The 25,759-nt window shown below is 34.9% G+C and overlaps 1 protein-coding gene across 1 annotated transcript; it reads right to left on the reverse strand.

Annotated features, from left to right (window-relative positions):
• Nucleotides 1-6,294: 6,294 nt before the first annotated feature.
• On the reverse strand, nt 6,295-25,014 carry LOC123669249 (peroxisome biogenesis factor 1). Its single transcript, XM_045602867.1, has 13 exons — nt 24,922-25,014; nt 24,495-24,713; nt 23,201-24,308; nt 22,593-22,833; nt 21,043-21,196; nt 19,828-19,996; nt 13,534-13,676; nt 11,510-11,697; nt 11,266-11,325; nt 8,723-8,909; nt 8,109-8,267; nt 7,282-7,400; nt 6,295-6,726 (listed from the first exon to the last, which is right to left on the reverse strand). Exons 1-13 carry the CDS (start codon nt 25,012-25,014, stop codon nt 6,639-6,641), a joined length of 2,928 nt encoding a protein of 975 aa, XP_045458823.1. The 3' UTR covers nt 6,295-6,638.
• Nucleotides 25,015-25,759: the final 745 nt, after the last annotated feature.

The following is a 25,759-nucleotide window of genomic DNA, read 5'->3' on the forward strand; positions in this document are numbered from 1 at the left end:
CACACTCACCGGCTCGCAGTAGGATTTTCTCCTGTGTCGGGGTCCGGAAACACACACAATACACAAGCACAAATGCCTAGATCACGACAAACAGATGTTTGTTATGGCCAAAATAAATGTTTATCATGTGCGGAGATCGAACCCGCGACGGCTAGCGCAACATACAATGCTGTGACCGCTGCACCAACGCGTCGTCAAATAATATTAGAATAAACGATGATATATAATAAACGGTGATTTTAACTGAGGTAGGGCACAGCAGGAATTTCCTGCTCAAAATATGGAGCAGCCCAACTGGGGTAGTACCTCAACCTTACAGAAGATCACAGCTAAATAATATTGTTTTCAAGCAGTATTGTGTTCCTGTTGGTGAGTAAGGTGACCAGAGCTCCTGGGGGATTGGGGATTGGGTCGGCAACGCGCTTGCGATACTTCTGGTGTTGCAGGTGTCTATAAGCTACGGTAATCGCTTACCATCAGGTGAGCCGTACGCTTGTTTGCCGACCTAGTGACATAAAAAAAAAAAAAAATATATATATATATATATATATATATATATATATATATATATATATATATATATATATATATATATATATATATATATATATATATGTAATAGCGAATTGTACTTTAATAGTAATTTTATTTTTGTTCTAGACTACATTTGTGTACTTTGTTTGAATAAAAATTATTTCACCGAAGTGTACAAGATTACGGTGTAAAATATTTAAAATATATAATAGAACATTTTATAATTTTCATAAGCTACGAGCTGTGTCCGCGTGGAATTTGACAAGAAAGTTACTTTTCAGTTCGCCGAGTTATAAAATAAAAAAAAAAAACTAAAATAAAAGTACCCTAAGTTACTCCTTCTTACATAAGCAATCTGCCAGTGTAAGTCCCGTCGAAATCGGTCCAGCCGTTCCAGAGAGTAGCTGGAACAAACAGACAGACGGACAAAAAATGTTATTATGGTATATGTAACGTATTGACATTCAAGCATTTAGTAAAAAGCGGTTATTTTAATATTACAAATAGAAATTCCAATCTAAACAGAATATAAGTAAATTAAGGTTATTTATATTACAGACAACCACCAGAAAATAATATAAATCTTAAAATAAACTTTACTTTGAACAAGCAACATCATATTTAATTTTAAACGTCTTATGTCGCGGTATAAATTATATTTAATACCCGTTTTAGTTATTTCGTCGAGATAAACATGTTTTATTGAAAAACTTTGCTCGCGAGCTGATTAGGTTAGTTCGAAACTTGTACAATAATTTAGATGTAGCCGCGATTCCTTACGTCGCGTCTCGCACGGATCGCGTACAACGAAAATGTGTTAGGATAATTGATTTGCTGGATGCGGCTGTGAGTTTTGTCAATGTATAATTTTAAAAACCTTGAAGGATTTTCTTTCTTTCTTTCTGTAGTATGTGTATTAAGGAAAAATATATTATTTTATTTTAACTAACTCATTTTCTATAGTCTCTTCTTAACTTTGAAACATTATTTATTAAATTGCACGATACAAATCTAATACACATTTGCAAAAGGCAAGCAATAACTGTGCTTATTGTTCCAAGATTGTGAATCTTATTCCCGCACGATTTTTGATATATATATATATATATATATATTATTTTACAAAATTAGTATCTTTATCTATTATAGGTACGTTTAGTAACAAAAAAATGTATGTATATTGATTGCCTATTCTCTAAAATTTAAATTATTAAGTACCTTAAGATTTGTATTAAAAATAAATTAATATCTAGTTTATCGTTGCAGGGTTTTATAAATAATATGTGGATTTCATGAAGCTGTACTTTACGGAAAGTATTACCTAATAAAAACACAGTTTATATATTTCTTTTAAAGAGTAACTGCGGATTATCTTATCGGTTATTCTCTGTACACTCTGCATTCCGAAACACTGGTAGCTTCATTTCTAAAAATAATTAAAATTTTAATTTGTAAAATGACGATTCGAAGGTAATTTTAAAGCATATATAATAATTAATGTATATGTACATTAATTTATTTATTTTTGAAGTTAAAAGTACTTTCAAAAATATGATTCGTAAAGTAACCTATACTTACTAGGTACATCCAGGATCGTATATATCTTAGTGCAAACATCTCGTGAAGTGTTCACCGAGTTAATAGCTTAATACGCGCTTGTAATGAGTTGCTAATGAATTAAGCCGAATTTGCTCACGTTTATTATTTTCACAAGCTCTGAGAGACCGAGATAAGTGAGGAAATTAAATTATAAATCATATAATTATTATTATGATATATTTTGTATAAAGAAGTGAAGTGAGTCTTCGTTTAGATATTAATCAATCTGTAAGTATCCGGTAGCTAAGCAACGGCTTTTTTATAAACATTTTATTCGCGGAGAATCTTCATACACGCCGCTCTACTATGGCTCGGCGGATAATTAATTTTCCTATAAATATTAACATTTATTATCACATATTTTATGATACTAACATGAACCCGACGGCTTTACTGTGCCACTAGGAACTATTTGGAAACACTTGGATAAAAATTAAGAAGAAAACATTTGTACAAATTAAAAACATTCTCTGAACGGGAATTGAACCCGAGTATATCAGGGCTAATGGAACTTCCGTCAACACTACATCAGAACGGTTGTCCATGTATAATTTACGTAGATCCTCAGTTCGAACATAGGTTAATTGTAAGTATTACGTTTTTATCAGGTCGTGCCGTTTTCATTCAAGTTTGACGCTGAAACATGTTGAAGTTTTAATGAGTTTTTGTTCTTATATGATTTTATGGCGATTTTCATACTTATTGCATATTTTTAAAATCTTAAATCAAATTCAGAGGGCACAGAACCAGACGGAGTGGCGAACAAAGGCAGCTTATCCTAAAGAGCGCTGGTGCAGTGCACTCCCACGAAAGAAACACGAGCAAACACAATTATAATACATACTATCCTTACATTACATTCTTTCTAATCTATTATATGTTCGCCACTTGTGAACATTAGGGGCCTGTGTCCAGCAGTGGGTTATTAAAGGATAGTGGATGGATGGATGATGCTTGAAGCTACTCGCTGTTGGAAAAGGTTTGGTTGTTCGAGTGTAGGTATAACGGTTTGATAGGTTATGAAACATAAGTATCATTAACGTTATTGTAAACAGTACTATTCATCTGCACATAATAGTGCCAGAAAAATAAGGTATACGAGAGTATAACTAATAGAGCGGCGATTTTTTTTTAATTGTACATGTTAACTTGTTTCACGTTCCTTTTGAAAATAATCTTGTTCTCAGCCATAAGTAAAAAGTTATAAAAGTTGCTGTTATTTATGTTGAAAAGTAAAATTTTTGGACATGAATGCCTTATATGGCCTGCAAACAACAGTTTTTTGAGTTTCAAGTGTCAACTACAATCACAGTACCAACAATTATGTATAAGAAATAGAAAAATAATTTATTGGATTTTATTTTACTGTTGTGCTCATATCAACAAATATTTTTTATTTTTTTTTAATTAACACATAAACATAGATTTGTTGGAAATAAACATAATAAAATGAAACAAAGACATTTTAATAACCCCATTTTATTCAGCCATTTTTTGTAATCAATAGGAATAACAACAAATTAAACAAAAAATATAAACACAGCCGCTGTCAGCCAACACGTTGGAAACACCTTTTGTAACAAAAATAATAGTTTAGCACGAACTTATATCATACAACCAAATACAAACATCAAACAAATAACATTGTCACAATATATTGTATAAAGTTCAATGAGCTCGTCGAGAGTGTACCAATTTAAAATTTTCTCATGTTCAACCGATTTTTTTTTTCTTTTGCTTTGTTTTTACAATAGAGTATTTAAAACAATCTGATTTCAACGAATATTTTCCGTGAGTGTCCGTCTACAACTAAAACCGATAAAAGAGGCCAGTCCCGTCTAAATATAAATGAGAGTATTAATAGTGAGCGCGAAGCTTAAAAACTTTAATAAATATTAAAATTTCATTATTCATATTTCATTCTAACCAAATAGTGCAAATTACATAATAAAAAAAAAAGAATTCACAATGAAATAAAAAACCGAAAATATTACATATAGGCGGACCTATTGTCGACATGGATTGAAAATCGAATGCCTAAGAACTATAAAACTCACCAATATCAAAATAAAATAAAATTATAAAGTGTGTGTGTGTGTATGTGTGTGTGTGTGTGCGTGTGTGTGTGTGTGTGTGTGCGTGTGCGTGTGCGCGTGTGCGTGTGTGTGTGTGTGTGTGTGTGTGTGTGTGTGTGTGTGTGTGTGTGTGTGCGTGTGTGCAATGCACACACGGCAGAAGTGAATTCATTCACAACGATTCAAGGAAGTTTCACTTCAAAAATTTGGTACAAACTTACTTACCCCTATCGGCAAAATATACATATTTACAACGCAGCACCAATATATAGAAGCACCGAGACCAACATACAAAAATTGACAAATCTATTGGAAACACTAAATCCCTATTTCATCTAGATAGTTTAAGCATAGGCGAACCTCATCTGTATGTATATTCAATAGAATAAAATACGTTGATGATTCAGCCTGTAACATCCCACTGCTGGGCATAAGCCTCTTTCTCCATGCAGAAGGATCGGAGCTTGATCCGCCACGTTGCTCCAATGCGGTTTAGCGAATATATTCTCGACTATGAGTAACGATCGCTATCAGGTGTACATGATAACAACCAGGACGTCGGTCCCAGTGCGCGCCTCGGAGAGCACGTTACGCTGTCGAGCTTAAAGTGCTCACCGAGGCACGGTGGGGAGATCCACAAGGAAAGAAATATTTGTGCAAATGCCCGAGCGGGAATCGAACCAGCAAATAGGCGGTGTTTTAGGCGACTACTCACACCACTACACCAGAGCGATTGTTAAATTGCGTTTTTTACTTTTATTTCTCAAATAATTAAAAAAAATCCTTTTATTAGAAAATTATATAGTGTACTTAAACTAGAAAAAAAATGTATAACATTGTGTACATAATATACCATATACAATATCATTCAAACATTTTTTTAGGTTAATTACACAAATATGATTAATGTCTGATTACAGTGGCGTTCTAACAATATTGTGCAAACCTTTAATTTAGGTGCATAATATTGTATAACTTGTGGCATTGTTTCAATGTAGATAGCTTTTATGTACTTAGTTGATATACCTTTATTAAATAAATAAATAAATTTAAAACATATACTCATGCGTGTATGATGTATGTATGGACAGATTACTTATAAAGAATATGGTATTAGAATATGAAAAAACATGGAATATCAACGCTATAGTAAATTCATCACTATTTTAATTATTCTTAAATGTATCTGTCCCTGTGTATACGTATGTATAATTGTATTGTGTTGTATTGTGTGTGCTTTTTATATAAAATTATTAATAATTATATTGATTCTTCCTTTTTATTACGTAACATTGATATAAAATGTCCACGTATTAGTGCTCGATTAAAGGAGTCGTACCATATACCTAAGACCAAAACCAAGTATGGTGGCAACACATTCATTACACGTGCAACTTCATCATATAATATACATTTTAAAACAATTGACCAGTTCTGGTGCTCACTTAATTCTTATAAGAGTAGGGTTAGAGAATTGACTTTCAACAAATCTTGGTGATGTCTGGCCTTTAATTTTTAATTTTTTGATTTTTTAATTTTTAATTTTTTGTATAGTTGTTTCGTAATGTTTCTTCCTTTGCCTGTAGTTGTAGCCTTAATTTAGTTTTTAAATGCTAATGTTGATTTTTAATTTATTTAACAAATGTATTCTTGCTTTTAGTTTAGGCGAAAGATCGTGATCGTGTTAAACTTATTTGTGGACACAGTTTTGGTTTGTGTATTATGTTTGTAACTTTAATTGTATGTGTTTATTTTTAACTGTTTGTGTTCCTTAACAATAAAATAAATATATATATATATATATATATGTGTGTATGACACTGTCACGAATGATGTGTGAGTGTGAGCTGTTCTGTGATATATAAAAAAGCATTTACTATTATAAATATTAAAGTACTGTTTTCAAAGTATAAAATATTTTTAGTCACTTAAAACTATAAGTACATAAGCTTTATGATTAATCATTCATATTTTTTTTTTAAATAAAAAGTACTTAAATTTATTTAAAAAAAAAAACCTTTAAGTAAACAAACCCCAACATTTTAACACTGTGAACTGAAATCTATATACAATATAATAACAATTATTCCTTCATTTTGGAATGTAATATAATTTATACAAATTATTGCACACCAGTTTTATTCATAACCTATTATGGATATACATTTGTCTATCTATACAAACTTTGTATGTTTCATACATATATTCTTCATTGTACAGTACTCAATTAAAAGCATAAACGATAAAATGTATAAGTAATACATATTACATCAATAACTACACTTCACTTTATAAGCGGGTTTAATCAAATATGATGGCAAACAATTGAATGAGTCATACATTTTGTGTGAATCATACAACTTTTTTACTCAAAGCTTGATGATTATATGCTGTAACTTGGTTACTTTAAAGTGTGAATTTCAAGCATTTTTAAGCTAACGTGACTCTTTGTTTTTGCATCATCTGTGATATTAGCTTCTGTTCCGGCGAAAGCGTCTCCCCGCGAAATCTTTTATAACTGAAAAAATATACAATATACTCACAATATATTTTATTTATGATATAGTAAATAAAAAATATATCACAAAATATCAAACAAGAGGTCTAATCACTAAGACAATTAATCTTATCCAACTTTTGGAAAAGGAGATGAAATTTAAAAAAACGGTAAGTGAAAATTACGAAGAATAAAAATCCTATTGATTCAGTCTGTAACATTCCACCCTATGTCCATATGTCCTATAGTCTATGAGATCTCTTATCCTCTCATAACTCGGTATGAGAATTTGGTCTGCATTTGTCCTTGTTTTATGTGATTTTTTCCATAGGGCACTGCTGAGTATGAGATATGTCTATTTCTCTGTGTAGGACAAGAACGGTAAACATGCAACGTTATATTTTACAGCAGATTTATTTATTATAATATACATAGTATTAAATATAGCAGTAAACAAGCTTCCGATGAATACCCTCGAATAAATACAAATTTACGAGACAACCTACAACAAGCAGCACGCACGTTACTTATCAGAAACTTATATTTTAATTAATTAATTAATATATATTAGCTTACATCGTGTCATAAAACAGCCTTTGTTCGCTCGAGAGAGACGGTTTAGTTTCCTGCAACGCACTCTCTATGTCCTCATTGCACACGGTAACTGAGTCTAGATTCCTGTCATCGGTGTTCACCTGAAATACAAATAATTTTGAACTAAGGTCATATCTATAGTTTATCAGCCTAATAATCTCCTTTTCAGATGATTCTTCTATGAAAAAAAACCTCGAAGCTTAATTAGTCATGTTGTATGGGGAGGATCTCACAGTTTGGTAATATTTCAAGATTTCTTTTAAGATGTACATGTGTAAATAACTTAACCTAACAAATTTTTCCGTCTATTGTACGAATTCTTGATACAAATTTAACAACAGGAATTCAACATCGTCCGAGTTTGGATTCCCAATATACAACGTGTTATTAAACTGGCGTCTTTCCATTTAACAGCGATATCAAAATTATTATTATAAAATACTCGCTCTAATAAAAATAGTAAAATTAATTATTAAATAATTAAATGTTTATAAAATTACCATCGTGTGTACGTTAGTGAAGTGTCAATGATCGAGTCGGCGGAGTTTTGCAGTTAGTTCGGTTATTTATAGCCAATTTTTCCAGGTCTTCTGAACTTTTTTTCTTCAAATTAGTCAATTTTAAAGTAACGTAGTAATGAGCTTTACTTACTACTGCTTCATTTTTTTTCATGTATAATTTTGTCTATAGAACGCCTATGTTCTATGTGGCCCTAAACGGAAGGTCGCCAGTTTAATAACACACTGTATTTATTGGACCATCCTCTCTCAATCGATGTACCAGTGGAACTCAAGTGATTTTTTACTTACCAATTGTCTTTCCAGTCTCCCCAACTGCGCAGTAACGAGCAGCGACTTGAGATCCGCTGGCGAGTAGCCGTCGGTCTTCTGCGCGACTACGTCGAGATCCACCTCTTCGTCGATCGCCATACTTGATGACAACGTCTTGAGAATTTCTAGCCGATCGGCCTGTTTGGAAAAAGGATAAAGTTGTTAGTTGGTGTTTGGCTAGTGGCTAGTACTGTGTGGCTACGGTACTAAAGAATATAGCGACCCCCTCTCTTCCCGTGGGTGTCGTAAGAGACGACTAAGAGATAACACAGTTCCACAGCTAACTACTTGGAACTTAAAAAGCCGACCGGTGGCGAAATAACCATCCAAATGCTGGCTTTGAAATACACAGGCCGAAGACGGGCAGCAGCGTCTTCGGTGCGGCAAAGCCAACACTGCGGTCACCAATCCGCCTGCCCAGCGTGGTGACTATGGGCAAAACACATGAGTTCACGTTATTTTTGGCGTAAACTTGTGGAGGCCTATGTCCAGCAGTGGACTGTATAGGCTGTAATGATGATGATGATAGTCGAAACGCGCGTTAGCAGCGAGCACTGCTAGTGGCTAGTGGCTAGTGAGAGCGAGCTACCGACCCGGTCCGGCATCCCGCAGTAGACGTGTCGCTGCAGGCGGCCGGCGCGCAGCAGCGCCGCGTCCACGAGGTCGGGGCGCGCGGTGGCGGCGAGCACGGGTCCGCGAGCTCCGCCCTCCACGCCGTCCAGTCGCGATAGCAACTGGTTCACAACGCGATCCGTCACGCCCGTCGAGTCGTGCCCGCGTCTGCCGAAATAATTCATATTGGGCGCGGTCCACTAAACGCCCGTTACACCATCGACCACGACAGCTGTAATTGCCCTTACACTAACGTAAAAAACGTCGCAGGAGTTGTGGGCGAATTTTATAAGTGGAACTCATATTTGGGCGCTGTCAGGTGCCAGCTGTGTGCTCACAATATGGCGGCATGGTGAAAAATGCAGCTGTTGGGGTTGTGAGTAAACATTTCGCACGGATTGGAGTAAAATTTAATTCAACATGGATTCCCAGGGATTTATCGTTGCGTTTTCGCCGAATCGCATGAGAGATAACATTCACGATTTGACATTGATAGTTGTTTTTTTTTTTAATTTCCCGCCACGTTTTGATGAAAGCCAACTCCGACGCACCTATATTTTGTGAGAGAAGTGGGTGCGATGTGGTCGCGAACAGTAACGTCATCTATGACGTCGAGCAAGCCTTAGGTTCAACGATAGGAAGGGCGTTTCGGTCGCTTAGTGGAACGCACTGATTATAGTGTTCACGAACGTAATCATAGTGTCAAAAGCGTTCTTCAAAGCGCATAATAAAAACGACTAAGAAACTTGAAGTGGAATTGTTTAATAAAATAAACTTAAGCTGTATTTGATTTAAATTTAATGTTACTGCTTATTTTCCGTTTTTTTTTTTTTTTTTTTGAAGAGTCTTGTTTGGTAAACAAACCCCTGTCAATCGTAATTCATGTTTTTTACGCATTTATCACTCACTTTCACAGCACATTAGCTATATATACGCACATTTGTAAAACTCCATTTACTATTTATTTCCCTAAAAACAAATATCAATTTATCATTTTAATCATATAAAAACGACTAAAATACGAATTCCGAGAGTACAGATAACTAATATTTTTGAATATGACATTTCAATATATTTTTTTAAAAGGCAAATAGGGATGTGGTCATAATATTTTTAGAAGTGAATGAGTATAAGTGAATGAACAGCATGAGCGATAAAATAGGTCATTTTCTTACCTATATTTTAAATTTTCATGAATTATAATTTGTTAAATAAAGTTACCGGAAAGCGATTTGTTTTTAATTCGTTTTTTGTTATTAATTGTCTTTTTTTTTGTTTTTTTCATGTTGAGCGCAAAAAAATCCTTACAAAATATTGCAAATGTCAATCGTTTATGGTAAAGTAGTGTTCATTGTAAAGGTTTTATTTTATATTATGAATATTTCTGAATATCGATTTCACCCTGAACATTTTTAACACTATCCCATATAATATAAAAGTATAGCACGTAGCAATGGCATAAAAGTTTACTGTAGTTCAAAGGAAAATTTTTTGAGATTTTAGGATGAGACTTGGGATTACCCAATGAGAGCTTCGTGGAGATCAGTTATATTAGTTCTTTTTTTAGATGTTAGAGAGAGTGTACCGCCGGCGCAAGGTTTTTTATTCATAGTAAATACAAATAATGTGACAATAATATTAATAGGGTCGACTTTTTTTCTAGACACAGGCGGCCCTATTTTGTTGTAAATTTTATTTTTAACGTCTCTTACCGACCATTTCACATAAACGAAATGTTGCCTTTTTAGCCGACTTCAAAAAAAAGGTGGAGGTTACTCAATTCGACCGTATATATATATATATATATTTTTTGAGAATGTTCGGGGATAACTTCGTCGTTTATGAACCGATTTAGATAATTCTTGTTTCGTTGGAAAGGAGATATCCCTAGTTTGGTACCATGATAAGGAAACCAGGATCTGATGATGGGACCCCAGAGAAATCGAGGGAAACTCTCGAAAAGCCGCATAACTTTCTACTGGGTGTACCGATTTTGATGATTTTTAATTTAATCGAAAGCCGATGTTTATCATGTGGTCACATTTAAATTTCATTGATAACTAATTACAACTTTTGAAGTAATCTTTGATAATGCGTAATTACTTGACAATTTTTTTTTGTCTACCTACGTTGTATTACTTGTCGATATAATTGAAGGCGGTTTGGCGAAGGTAATTCTGTACCTCTACTAATTCGTAGCAAAAATATTCAATATATTATTAGGTTTTGAAATAATTTTAGCAATATGTTAGCGTTAAATATTTGAACATAAAATGAATTTTATATTCGTCTATGGCTTATTAATATTGTTCATTCATTTGCTCTTTGTCTCACTTTACTATACTTACAATATTACTCTATTGTCTGTGGTCGGAAGTGCGCCATATTTGTTTACTATTTAAGACTATTCCAAAAAAATAGAATATACGTGCACATCTATATAGTAAAAACTTCAAACAAACATAATGAAAAAAGTAACTGAATAATTAAATGCCAATAAGCCCACTTACAATATAGCACTTACTTGGGCGCGAGACTGTCAAACTCGTCGAAAAACAGGATACATGGACGTTGCATGTCTGCTCTGAAAAGTAAACACCATTTCATACTTAGATACAAAAAAATTTAACTAACACGAATTAAAAAAAAAACTGAAAGATTAAATTGAATGTGCACACAAAGAACTATCTCACAATAATAGGTTATCCAATTTTCAATATAGCTAACATAACAAACGATAAACAAGATTCTAAAAAATTTTTACTAACTTGTCAAATATATCGCGGACGGCCTTCTCGCTCTGCCCGATGTACTTGGATAGCAGTTCGGGTCCCTTGACTGATATCAGCTTCATATTGGTGAGACGCGCCAAACACGAGCCGATGTGAGACTTGCCGGTGCCCGGCGGACCGTATAGCAGGATACCACAAGATTGGGATGGAAATAGAGCTGGATACTGGGCAAAAAAAAATAACTTTTTACAGGAACAAAATAGAATAACTTCATATTGAGAAATTGGGCGAGACACGACCAAAAATGATATCCCGATCCTTAAAAAGGACTTAAAAGGTACCTGGCGGATCGTACAGAGGGATAACACAAGATTGGGATGTACATAGTGCTGGATACTACGCGAGAAAAAATCTTTTTTTTTTAATGCAGGGAATTAGACACTCATTTTGAGAAATTAAGCAAAACAAGTCAAAATATGAAATTTGACAACCCTGTCACCATGCATATCGTATAGCAGGATACCACAATATTGGAATGGCAATAATGCTGAAAATGAAAATCAGAATTTTCACAGAGATTTTTATGGGGACAGAAGAATATTGAAGACACGTATGAGAAGACGATAGGAGACTTACTGATACCCGGCGGACCGTTAAGCAGGATACCGCAAGATTGGGATATAAATATCGCTGAATACTGGACAAAACGAAAACCGGAAACGTGACAGAAGTTTTACAGCGACAAACGAATAATGAGGATATGTGTGAGAAGCTAGCCGATGTGAAACTAGCTGGTACCCGGCGGACCTTTCAGCAAGATACCACAAAATTGAGATGGAAATGTGCTGGATACTGAACAAAAAATAACACTTCTTTACAGGGGGAAAAAACAATAGTTTCATATTAAAAAATTCAGCAAGACACGACCAACAATGAGATCCCAAACCTGTCCTGATCCAAAACCTGACATATCGTATAGCAAGATATTGCAAGATTGGGAAGAAAGTAGTACTATATACATACATATTATATTGGGGAAATGAGTGAGATATATAGCCTCTATGAGAACTGCAATACCGCCAATTTGGATAGAAATTATGGTGGACAAAATTACACTTCATCTATACAGGGATAAAAGAATTTAGTTTCAAATTTTCAAAATTTGCAAGATAATACAGCAAGATATCAAAAGTTTGAGACGCAAATAGCGTTGAAAGCTGGATCTTACCTTTGTGTTTTTATTAGAACAATAGAAATTAAATTCATATTGGCAAGGCACATAAACAAAAGCCTATTTGAGACTTGTTAGTATTTGGCGGATAGTATAGTAACATGCTTTAAGTCAGGGATAGAAAATAGCACTGATTACTGAATAAAAAAGTTTTTGTCACTGGGACATACAAAATGCTTGTGAGACCCACAATATAAAACATAATCTGATGAATCTGGTAAGTTACTAAGCTGAACATGGATTAATATATAGAAATAACTAGCTGACTCGGCAAACGTTGTCTTGCCGCTAAACGCTATTTAAAAATAGGGGTTGGTGGTAGAAGGGTGAAAATTTGGGTTGTATGTGTATTTTACAACGTCAAATCGCCAAATAAAAAATAAATAATTTATCTAAAAATAAAAATAAAAAAAGGAGTGGACTATCCTTAACATTTAGGGGGATGAAAAATAGATGTTGTTCGATTCTCAGACCTACCCAATATGCACACAAAATTTCATGAGAATCGGTGAAGCTGTTTCGGAGGAGTTTAACTACAAACACCGCGACACGAGAATTTTATATATTAGAAGATAAATATTAAAACTAAGTACAAAAATTATTTATTTATTAATTTTTACATAGGATGACTTTATCTACACTCGAGGACATGATTACATGATTTCTTGGTTCTACCATGTTACATTTAAAAATACCAAATGAAAAAGAAATAAGTATAAACACCAATTATGTGTTACTTAGAAACTCATGTTCGAATTACTTATGTACAAAACAGTAGGTAATGTTTATTCATTTACTACTACAGGAGGTCAGCCATTATAAAACTTACCATGATAGGCCAGAAGATGCTTTCGGTCAGTTGTTGCTTGACATCCTTCAAACCACCGACTGGACCCCAAATATCAAAAGCGCGAGCCTTTTCTGTGTCCCCTTTAATGTCAGAAACGAACCTGGGCTTGTCTGTTTGTGTGCCTGCGAATGGAACACATACAATATTAATATTTTGTGTATTTACTTAAGTTTAATTTTTATATTATAAAAAACTAAATTAAAAAATTTATTGAAAACATGGTTGAAATACTAAACTTTGGAAAATTATGACGACATTCAAATAGCTGAAACTGATAAATAATGATGCTTTTCTATAAACTATCTGATGCCTATTTTGATCACTATTACTGATAAAACCAATATAAACACCATAATTTGAGTCAGCTGAATCTAAGGATTATCCATGGTAACACAAACTTTGCCAGATTTTTTTTTTATTATTATTATTATTCTTGGGCTTAATGGCTTTCAGTTGTGCCAGGGGGCACTGTCGATTTCGCCAATGTCACGTGGGATAGAAAAGACACGAAGGAGAATGATCAGTGTGGTTGAGATTGTAAGCTATATTGATTATTGCAGACAGAGAAAAAAAAATAGTCAGGCTTTTGTTGTTAAACCACAACCTGAAACAACGGACAATAACATTAAAAGTACGTCTAATATTCTAATTATATTATATATTATACACACTAAGAAAAGAAAAAACAGGACGTTCACATAGTCTACCTACAACTTAATTTTGTTAATTTCTATATATTTACACAAAAATGCACAAAAGGGACTAAACACAAACGTTAACAAACATTCAACATTAATAGGTCGGGGAATTTCACAGGGAAGGATGTCATAGATAGGGTGAAGGAGTTTGGGGCAGTTGAAGAGGATGTGGGACACTGTACCTTCGTCAAGGCCACATTCACACAGTGAGTGGTCGCGAACTCTTATTTTTACCAGGTGGACAGGTGAGCACGTATGTCCAAGACGTAAACGACAAATTGTGGATGTGACTCTGCGGCTAGCATGTCTATAAAGAAAGAACCAAGGGCGACTTGGAATGTCAGGTTGTATTAATGAGTAAAACTTACCCTTCTCCGATTTTGATGAACTCCAATGTGAGTGCCAGGATTTGTCCATCGAGGATTTGGCTAGGGAACGGAGGTCTTGAGAGGAGATTTCAAAATGATTGATGCAACCAGTCAGTACAGCAGCTTTAGCGCACGAATCTGCTGTCTCATTTCCAGGAATGCCAGAATGGCTTGGAATCCAGACTAGCGAGATTTGAATGCCTTTGTGATGACACGAGAAGAGAGCCTCTCTTATCTTTAAAATAACAGAAAATCTTAATCTGCTACGAAAGGGATTATCTTTAATTGCATAAAGGCAGCTAAGGGAGTCAGTCAAAATAACAGTCTGTCTTAAGTTATGGGAGAGGGAATAAAGGATAGCTTCGAGTATTGCGATAGCTTCACCAGTAAATACTGAAGCTTCTGGGGGGCATTTAAACTGGAGGACTATCCTGTATTTGGGTATCCAGCAGGCAGCACCAACACAGCTGGAGGGGGAAAGTTTAGAAGCATCTGTGTAAATAAGAAGGTGATTCGACCAGTTTTGATGTACCATCATCTGAAACTTATAATTGGTATCAGGAGCATCTTTTACTAATCCTAGATCTGTAAAAACAGGGACTTTATGTGTAAGGGCTTTAAAAGGGGTAGAATAAAGTGGATTAACAGGAAACCTGGTAAGGGGGTGAGGAAGTTTGGAATATTTAATAAAGCTGTTTAATAGGAAGGATAAGGGTCTATTTGGATTGCAAACTTGGGATAATTGATCTAATTTAGGCCAAAGGGGATGTGTAGAGAGCTGTAATGACTTGATGACAAAGCGGTCACAAAGGAACTGTCTTCTAATTTGTAAGGGAGGGTCAACGCACTCAACCTGTAGAGCATTAGTAGGCGTAGACTTCATTGCACCTAGTATAATGCGTAGGCATTTATATTGAATTTTATTTAGCTTTTCAGCAGTGGATTTGCATAGGGGATCTAATACAAAAAGACCATAATCAATGTGACTACGGATAATGGCATTATAGATTAATTTTAATGAATAGGGATGAGCACCCCACCATATACCAGAAACAGCTCTTAGGGCATTGATAGATTTTTCACATTTTTTTGAGATATACTCTACATGGGAAAATCCGTTCAGTTTGTTATCGAGAATGATTCCAAGAAATTTAGCCTTGTCCACAAGATTGATGCGCTGACCCTCATATATCAAATCAAAGACGGGGACTGTACGTTTTCTAGTAAACATGATTGCCTGACTTTTGGATATCGATAAAGATAAACCATTATCAGACAGCCACTGGCCTAGATAGTGCAAGGCAGAGTTTAAGCGAAATGACAAATTTTGCGCGGAACTAGACTTTTCATATAAAACAATATCATCGGCATACTGCAATATGTTACAGAAACTATTGACGGACAATTCGAGGTCATGGGTATAAATGCTGTACAGCAAGGGACTGAGGACTGAACCTTGAGGGAGGCCCTTCCAGACAAGTCTAGTGGGAAGGGTAAGGAGATGATGCCTTACAGATATAGATCTGCAGGATAGCATACTACATATGAAATGTATCATTCTTGGCGGAATACTCAGCTGTTGCATTTTCTGCCTGAGCACTGGAAGAAGGACATTGTCATATGCAGCAGCAACATCCAAAAAGATGGCTGCTAGGTATTCTCCCTTGGCTAGAGCTATTCGAATGTCCGTCGTGAGTATGCTTAAACTATCAACGGTACTGAATCCCTTCCGGAAGCCAAACTGGGAAGGAGATATAATTTTCCTGCTTTCCACTATCCATTCCAACCTATTTTTTAAAAGATGTTCAGTAATTTTGGCTAAAGTGGGTGATAAAGCAATGGGCCGGTAAGAGTTTAAATTTAAAGGGTTCTTTCCTGGTTTCAAAATAGGGATAACTATTTGCGACTTCCATGGTTGCGGAACGATTCCTTCCAGGAAGAACGTATTTATTATTTTTAAAAAGTATTTTTTTGCTTTATCACTAAGGTTTACAATGAAGGAATAGGGTACGCCATCTTCCCCAGGAGTTGAGTCTTTTAGGCCACTTAGAGCACATTGAAGCTCTGAGAAAGAGAAGGGGGCATCCATGTCATCAAAAGTGGATGCTGGCGACGAAGTCAGAAAACTGTCCACTCCTGGGACAAATGGAGGGGCAAGTTTGTCAGCAAAATCATTAAGCCATACACTGGGGTTATTGGAAGGGATGTTATGGGAGTCAAGGCATCGGCGGAATTTTTTTAAGTTAGACCAAACTATACAAGAAGGAGAACGGGGGCTTAGGGATTCACAGAAGTTTAACCAGCTTTCTTTTTTCTTTTTTGATACCAATCGTTTCATTTTAGCATTTATTTTTTGAAAACAATTAAAATTATACTGAGTCATGTTCAGTGAGTATGCTTTCTCAGCCTGTAATCTTTGTTCATAGGTTCGTTTGCATTCCTCATCCCACCAGGGGGTGGAAGGCAAACGAGTTTTTGAGTTTAGGTGCTTTTTAGGAAAGTGAAGGTCTGCAGCAGTTAAGAGGACTTTAAGGAAAAGATCATAGCAAAAAACTATATTTCTGTCATCTAGACAATGAGGGAGGGAGTCAATAATGTCATCGACAGAGGCAGCATATGCTGACCAATTAACATCATTCAATCTGAACTTTAAGATGGGGTTAGGAACTATGTAAGGACTGGGGCTTTGGTTTAATGTTAAGAGGATAGGGAAGTGATCGCTGCCAAAGGTAGATGGAAGGACGCTCCAGGATAATTGTGAGGCGAGGGAAGGTGATGATAGGGACAGGTCAACGGCGGATTGAGGGTTCTGATTCGGGTAAACCCTACGAGTCGGCGAGCCATCGTTGAGGATGCAGAGATCCACATCATCAACCATGTCCACCAGCCGGAGGGCGAAGCCGTCACAGAAGTAACACCCCCATGCCACATGGTGAGCATTAAAATCCCCCATAACGAGGATTGGGCTAGGAAGAGAGGAAATGATGGAATGGATCTCTGGAATAAGAGAAGGATTAGGGTTAGGGATATACAGAGACAACAAAGAGATATTGAGTGCTCTGACAGCCACAGCATTTATGTGTGGGGTGCTTAAGGGTAAAGGAATTTGGGAAAAGGGAATAGTGTGTTGGATAAGGATGGCACTGCCAGCATACCCGTCACTTCTGTCATCCCTTAAGCAGGAGAAGCCTGGTAACCGAAAACGGGACCCAGGGATCAACCATGACTCAGAGATGGCAATAATGACAGGATTATGCAGGTTAACTAGAGACAGGATTTCTTGTTTTCTATGACGGATACTTTTACAGTTCCATTGGAGGAACTTGGTTGGAGCCATTTTCAATGGTCTGTAAAAGTTGGGTAAGAGGTTGGGCAGCGTTGGACGGTATAGAAGGATCATTACATGTGGAGAGGAAGTTGAGGACCAGGCTAATAAGGCTTAGAAGAACAGATTTTTTATCAGGAGAGGATTCCGTGGGAAGAGCGCAGCCATTGGGGAGGGAGGAGGGACAGTTGCTAATGATAGCTTGGTGGGTTTGCTTGTCATATCCTTTGCCTAACAGGCCTTTGGGACAAGGAGTACGGACAACAGTCTTACGGTGCGAAAGAATAGGAGAAGAAGGAGTTTTTGGAGGATTGGATGGGGAATATATAGGAGGGGCGAGCAATGCTCTCGCCATTTCTGAGTAGGAAGGACGAGACGATGGAATCTGGGAGGAGGCTTCGAAGTAGGAAATGTTATCCTGGGACATGCGGACTTTAATGTTAACTTGGCGGGAATATTCTGGGCAATCCTTTTCGGTCGAAAAGTGCTTGCCAGAGCAATGCAAGCAAGTTGCATTTTCTCTAGAAACTTCACACGACTCACCTGTATGCGCTTGGGAGCATTTGAAGCACCTAGGGTTAGACCTACACTGTGACTTTACATGACCATAACGACAACAGTTGAGGCATTGAATGGTAGGAAGGTTGTAGGTTTGTACTGGGAGGGAAGAGTGGTATGAGTATACTCGATCAGGAAGCAATTGCCCCCTGAAAGTTAAGACCACAGATTGGGTCGGAACCCATGTTATGTTACCTTCGGTACTTGATTTGCGGTTGAGCCGTCTTGCTTTGACAACTTGACCGCAGCCAGGGGGTAGTTCCAGAGATGACACAAGTTCGTCCATAGACCAGTCCACGGGAATGCCTTTCACTAATCCCATTCTTGAAACATTGTAAGTGGGTATGGTGGCTTTGTATTTGCACATTACTAGGACAGGGTTTTTGAGAAAATCATTAGCAGCTTTTGGAGAAGTGAATTCCACTGAAATTCTATTGCGGCCTACATTTTTTACACCATCGTTCATAATTGAGGCAATTTTGTGCGTATGCAAAAATTGCCCGAACTTTAATGCCCGAATAGATGTTCCGGCAGCAGGATCAGCAACTTCCCGTGAAACGTGTACTATAAAAGGACCCTTGTCATCGTCTGAGTAAGATTTAGGGCCTTCGGAAAAAGAGGGATGGATGTATGTGAACTGAATTGAGGGGGTTGCAATGGACGGGTGAACAATGGTTTTTTTGAGGTTATCGATATTACTGTTCTCAGCTGGACGCTTTTTATTATTTAACTGAGATTCAGCTGAACCTTGATAAACAGAACCGCCAGGATCCGGGGGATCAGGAGGTCTATCTAAATCCATTTTCTAGTGAAAAAAAACAAACAAATAATTAAAGCTTAAGAAAGGTTAAATCCCTATATTAGTACTAAAATACAAATACTTACCGAAACTAGATGTGTTAGTATAACCACCAAAACCAAAAACTTAACTATTTATACAAAAAACAATATGAAAAAGTGATGAAAACACCAATAGTCTCTCTAACACGTGTGTTAACCAAAGCCAACGCAAGCCGATTTTTTTTTTTTTTTTTTTTTTTTTTTTTTTTTTTTTTTTTTTTTTTTTTTTTTTTTTTTCAGAAGGCATAACTCAATATATACTTGTCAGATCTCAATCACATTTAAATTGTCTCATATGACAAGCACCAGCTGTCAATTAAAAAATAACCATCGAAATAGGACCCGGCAAAAATGTTATGACGTAAAATACATAAAAAATAAAGTCAAATTGAAAACCTGGGGAGGAGCTTTTATGAAGTCAGTTACAAAGCAGAAACAAAAATATTTTTGAGTCTATGATTGATCTAAGAAAGTATCTACTCACTTTTTGCTTTAATCGCCTTGAATATCTTCTTATTGAAATAATCGACAATTTCTCTAACATTACACCCACCAGTGTCCATAGCTAATTTTATGACGTCATCGTCTTCAATCAAAAACGATTCCCGAATCTTATCGTTCACTAGATGCTTGAAGAGTTCTATTCTTTCATCCTGTAATGAAAAAAAAATAACTGAAGAAGTGTAAATATATAATTAACTGTACACTCAATATCCTGCTGGACAAGTGTCCATGTCTGAACAAGAAAAGCATATAATTCTTCCAAACAACAAGTGTATGATACAGTCTATGGTTGAGTGAGAGATGACATGTGAGGGAAGGTTATGAGGGAAACCAAACCGAATGAAAGTCAATCTACACTAAATTTATTAAGATTATTTTGAGTATTTATTTATTTATTTATTTATTTAAACTTTCTTACACAACTCCAAAAAAAAAAAACAACATAACAACACATCAATATAACACGTTGCGCAAAAGGCGGACTTAAGGCCGTACAGCCTTATCTACCAGTCAACCTTAAGGCGTAAAAAATAGTATAGAGTATATATAGGCAGAAGTACAGACGTCATTTGACGTCATTCGTAGCAAACAAATAACAATTTAATTAGAAATCGGCATCAGTCAAATAACAATTTCGTAATAAATCAGCTAAATTAAAGAGGTTATTAATTTGCAAGACAATCATATTGCTCAATGTGCGTTAACCCGTACATCTGGTCTCCGTACCGGAAATCGAACCCGAGCCTCCTGGGTGAAAGCCAGGTATCCTAAAGATCACCATTACGGGCTATACAAAAAAAAAGGTCATACAAACCCTAATACTACACTACACTTAGTATATCCACAAGCTCAATACTTATGAACTCACAAACCGTGAGTAAAGCAATTCGTCTTTTTAATACATGAATTACCGTATCATTACCGTAGCTTACAGAAGTCTGCAACACCAGAACCAACGCAAGCGTGTTGCCTACCCTATCCCTAATCTCCCCCCAGGAGCTCTGGTCACCTTACTTACCGACAGGAACACAACACTGCTCGAAAACAGTATTAGTTAGTAGTGATCTTCTGTAAGGTTTCCAGTAGGGCTGTTCCATATTTTGAGCAGGAAATTGCCTGCTGTGCCCTACCTCAGTATCTAACTTCAAAGAATAAATAAGGACATTAAAATATTCAAAGTAGTCTATTCACTAACTTGATTCAACTCTGGTATATCGAAATGAGATGTAAACAAAGGTTTTCCGTTAAACTGCTTAAGAGTAGGATGTAACGACTGCATACTAAGAGCTGTCATCAGAACACATACACCGGGACATGTCTGTAACATTTGCTTGATTACAACTGCCAACCTGTAAATAAATAAAAAGTTGTTTATTTTCGAATTATTATATAATTAAATTCTATAATTACTAATTATGTATTGTGTTACTAAATGTATCATAGTTAGGCTGTAAATAGTTTAAAATATATTAGAAAGATCCTATCATTATCAAAATAATACGAATGACTGTAAGTGTTTAATATATATTTGAAATGAAGTTCTTAAGTTTGTTTAAAATAATTGTGTTTGCTCGCAAACGAAAAAAAAAACCGACTTCAATTACATCGACGAGTAATACAACGTAGATCGACGAAAAAATACTCAAGTAACTGCGCGTTATCAAAGATTACTCAAAAAGAAGTTATCAGATCTCAATGAAATTTATATGTGACCACATGACAAACATCAGCTTTCGATTAAATTAAAAATTATTAAAATCGGTACACCCAGTAAAAAGTTATTGCGGATTTTCAAGAAGTTCCCTCGATTTCTCTGGGATACCATTATCAGATCCTGGTTTCCTTATCATGGTACTAAACTAAGGATATTTTCTTTCCAACAAAATAAAAATTATCAAAATCGGTACATCCAGTAGAAAGTTATGCGGTATAATACAAAGTAGGTCGACGAAAAAAGCGTCAAGTAAAAACGCATTATTAGATATAGCTCGAAAAGTAGTTGTTAGATCTCAAATAAATTTAAATGGGACCAATTGGCACACACTACCTTTCGATTAAAAGAAAATTTGTCGAAATCGCTCCACCCAGTCAAAAGTTCTGATGTAACATACATAAAAAAAAAAAAAAAAAAAAAAAAAAAAAAAAAAAAAAAAAAAAAAAAAAATACAGTCGAATTGAGAACCTCCTCCTTTTTTGGAAGTCGGTTAAAAATAATGTAACACACATATGATTTTTTAATTTGATTTGATGACCGAATATATAAATCTATAATATAAAAATGAGTCGCTGAATGTGTTGCTAAGCGCAAAACTCGAGAACGGTTGGACCGATTTCGCTAATTCTTTTTTTAAAATATTCCTTGAAGTACGAGGATGGTTCTTACGGAGAGAAAAATTCAAAAAAATTTTTTTTAAATTTCCTGAAAAAGTCTAAAAACAACACTTTTCTATACTCCCATACAAAAGATTTGTGATAATACTTAAAAGTCAATTTGAACTTTAATACCATACGATAAAGTTTGTGTTAGGCGATACGAAGTTCGCCGGGTCAGCTAGTAAATAATATAATTGATAAGAAAGATTTTAATAAAAAACTTAACACATTAGTAATAAAATAAAACACAATGTCTATGTTAATTAAGTATATAAAGCAATGTAGCACACGAACAATTTAGAAAAATATCAAGAAATCAAAATTTATTAATCATTTACGAAAAGGATTTATTTTCATGTGTTTAATAGCTACCTCTGATAATATGCAATGTCTTGTGGCGCGACTCCTTCTAAGTTAGGCGGTATTAAAGCGTCAATATCATCACAGATCAAAACCGCCGGACTGTGCTCTTGACACATTAATATGGCTTTACTCAGCACTTCAATGATGTCCTTCCGACCTTTGAGTGAACGACAGTGCAATATGTGTGACCATAGAGTAAGTTCCTTTTGAACTATGTGGCATATTGATGTCTTCCCTGCGCCACTTTGACCTTATAATGAAAACAGAAAAAGATTCTCTATTTTATCACAATTAAAGAGACTTTGAGAAATTTAATGTTTGTTATTAGCTTTTTTTGTAATACATTATGTATCAGTAAATTAACGTACAAAGACAAGCAGGTTGAATGTCAAAATTATTTAAGGCAATGGGACAATAACTTTTATAAACATTTTATGACGCTTCAGCCTGTAATATCCCACTACTGGACATAGGCCTCTTTCCCCATGTAGAAGGATCACAGCTTAATCCACCACGCTGCTCCAATGCTAGTTGGTGGAACGTTTATTGAATCTTAGACAATTTATAGCAAAAAAAAATAACTAACTTGTGATTACGTGAGAATAAATATAACTTACCAGTAATTAATACATTACTCTTTATCTCAGAAACACCTTTAAAGCAAGCCTCCCTTTGTATTTCAAAGTCTATATGTGATGTAATCTTCTTTACTAGCTCTTGAGAGGATTTAATACTCCTACAATAGTGTTTGTAATCGTACTCCAATTTCGACAAAGGTAACTTTGGCATAACTAAATCATATTCACTCAAACATTTTGCCGACACTGTACAATCTCGGAATGACTCGGAATTTAATAATGTATACTTCAAATTATCAGGCTTTAGCTTAAATCTTAGGAATCCGTTACTTATATGTACATTTTGCTTTACCATTCCGTCGTTAATCAAAAACTTCTTTCCCGAATGAGTATTTTCAACAACGCAGTTCTTAAATTTTTCAATTACATCTGTTTCAGTCTGAGCCTTATCTGAATATGTTACAATATCAATATGTTCTGGTTGTTCAACTTTATCTCCAATGACGTTAAATATCAATTTTGTACCATTTTCAACATTAATTATTACATTCAAAGACTTAGGTATCAGTACTGTTGGTATATTTTTATTGTAAACTTCTCTACATAGGCTACGAAATATAACATTGTCTATAGGGACTATTTCAACACACAAACCGTTAATCAAATTATTATTATCTGTATCTTCCTCTGCACTATCTTTTATTATAGATGGAATGTTGCTCATTGTCGCGAGGACTATCATCAAATCTTTTAATTTAGAATCTAATAGATCTTCATGTATAAAAACAGTGTATGGATGAATTAGGTTCTTCTTACCGTCGCTATCGATAGGTAACGCTCGTAAGACTAACCTCTGTGGTACGTTAAGATATGGACGGAGAAGGCCGTTATTTATAATACCTATATTATTAAATTTCTTGTCTGCATCACTAGGAACACCTGCGTATGAATTAGTAAGGCCCCCTTGATAGCTATTGAAGGCATCTACTTTAACAATAATCCTGCTACGTGTGACCAACAAACCAGTCTGTTTCGGTGTAAAGACTACAGGTAATGATGTTGATATCCACACAACCGCCTTCTGATTTGCAGCCACTAGCCTGAGCTGATCTAATATTCTTAGTTGCAAAATCTCTACATTATGTTCCTGAAACATTTCAAAGTAATATTTTTATATTTTGTGTAAATAATATTTTAAATAAGTAAAAAAATATTACACCTTAAGCTATCATGAGAATAATTAGCAAAATATATCTAATTAACTTGGATAATGCAAAAATATTTATCTGATATTTGTCATACAACCGAATTTATTAAAATATTTTCTTATTACCAATATTTCTTGATCATCCGGGCTATCAGTGTCAATGTACAATTCATCCAAAATCTTAACATCACCATATGGGGCTAAGAAAACTTCTGCTCCCTCTTCCAAGCCAACCATCTTGCTGTAAATGGGATTAAAGGCTATGTGGCCTTCGGGCACACTACTGTTGAATACTGCCCATAAGAGTACTTGTTTTTCTCGTGATAACACTTGCACACATAAAGACTGGAAGAAATTATTATTTGGAAATTAACATACATCAGTTTAACGAAACGTTTAAAAGAAATCGTTTTAAAGAAATTATATCGTAAGAATATAGACGTTACTTTGAGAGAGATAATATCCACAGACGTATAACCTTGAAATGAAATTTTTATCTAAAAACCCAAATTTCTGTTTAAAAATTGATTTTATTTATATAAGTTCTACTTACTTGTTCACTGTTCGAACTATACTTTGGATTAATGTAACAAAAACACGATCTTTCGTGCGTAAAAGATACTTTCAGTCTTACTCCGCCAAACATTGCTATAATATCGCTATAACTAATTATTAAAATTCATGAGAAGAAGTACACAGATCACTATACAGTATTTATAACTTCGTAAATATTAATTTTCTTTATTATTTAATCACAATACTCAGGAAAAATAATATTTTCAAGAAAAATTACATTTATATTTTGATTTTTGACATTTGATATTTGACATTGAGAAACGTCAAAAATACGTTTCTTTTATTTAAAATAAAATAGATAACTTTTGGAAAACTACTGTTAAAAAAACCAAATCAAGCACGAGAACAAAATACTAATAGGATGTTTTTTCTAAAATACATTTAATTTGCATATATTTTGTTGCAATCTTTATTTAACATTTCTGTTGTGAAGTTAGAGCTCGATAAAAATGTATTAATTATTTTATATATTACTTATAATTCAAAATAAATTATTTAAAATAAGTTACTTTTAACTCCAATATCAATATTGGTAGCAGTTGTTGAGAACATATGGTATTAATTTCATAAAACGGAACGACTTTAAATTCAACTCGCCATTGGACAATCGTAGACCAATAGAAATTTAAAACGTTCAACGGTTTTGGTTAAGTTTAGACAACTCTATTCGGTTGCGAGTTGAAATAACGTACTATTTAGATATAGACTTATTTTAATCTTTAAGAAACTGAAATAAACTGTGGAAGTTTTAAAAACGTTTTATGAAACTTGTAGAGCGGCTTCAGCCGCCTGAATTTGTGAGTACTATTGTAATT

The sequence above is a fragment of the Melitaea cinxia genome, chromosome 3 (genome assembly GCF_905220565.1).
Source record: "Melitaea cinxia chromosome 3, ilMelCinx1.1, whole genome shotgun sequence".
Taxonomy (NCBI): Eukaryota; Metazoa; Arthropoda; class Insecta; order Lepidoptera; family Nymphalidae; genus Melitaea; species Melitaea cinxia.

Excerpts from the sequence above, each read along its gene's own strand:
- LOC123669249 (XM_045602867.1), bottom strand. The coding sequence starts at position 25,014 with ATGTTTGGCGGAGTAAGACTGAAAGTATCTTTTACGCACGAAAGATCG. Across the intron at positions 24,714-24,921 it reads ATAGTTCGAACAGTGAACAA|TCTTTATGTGTGCAAGTGTT; the intron begins GTAAGTAGAACT and ends AATTTCTTCCAG. Across the intron at positions 22,834-23,200 it reads GAGTAATGTATTAATTACTG|GTCAAAGTGGCGCAGGGAAG; the intron begins GTAAGTTATATT and ends TTTCATTATAAG.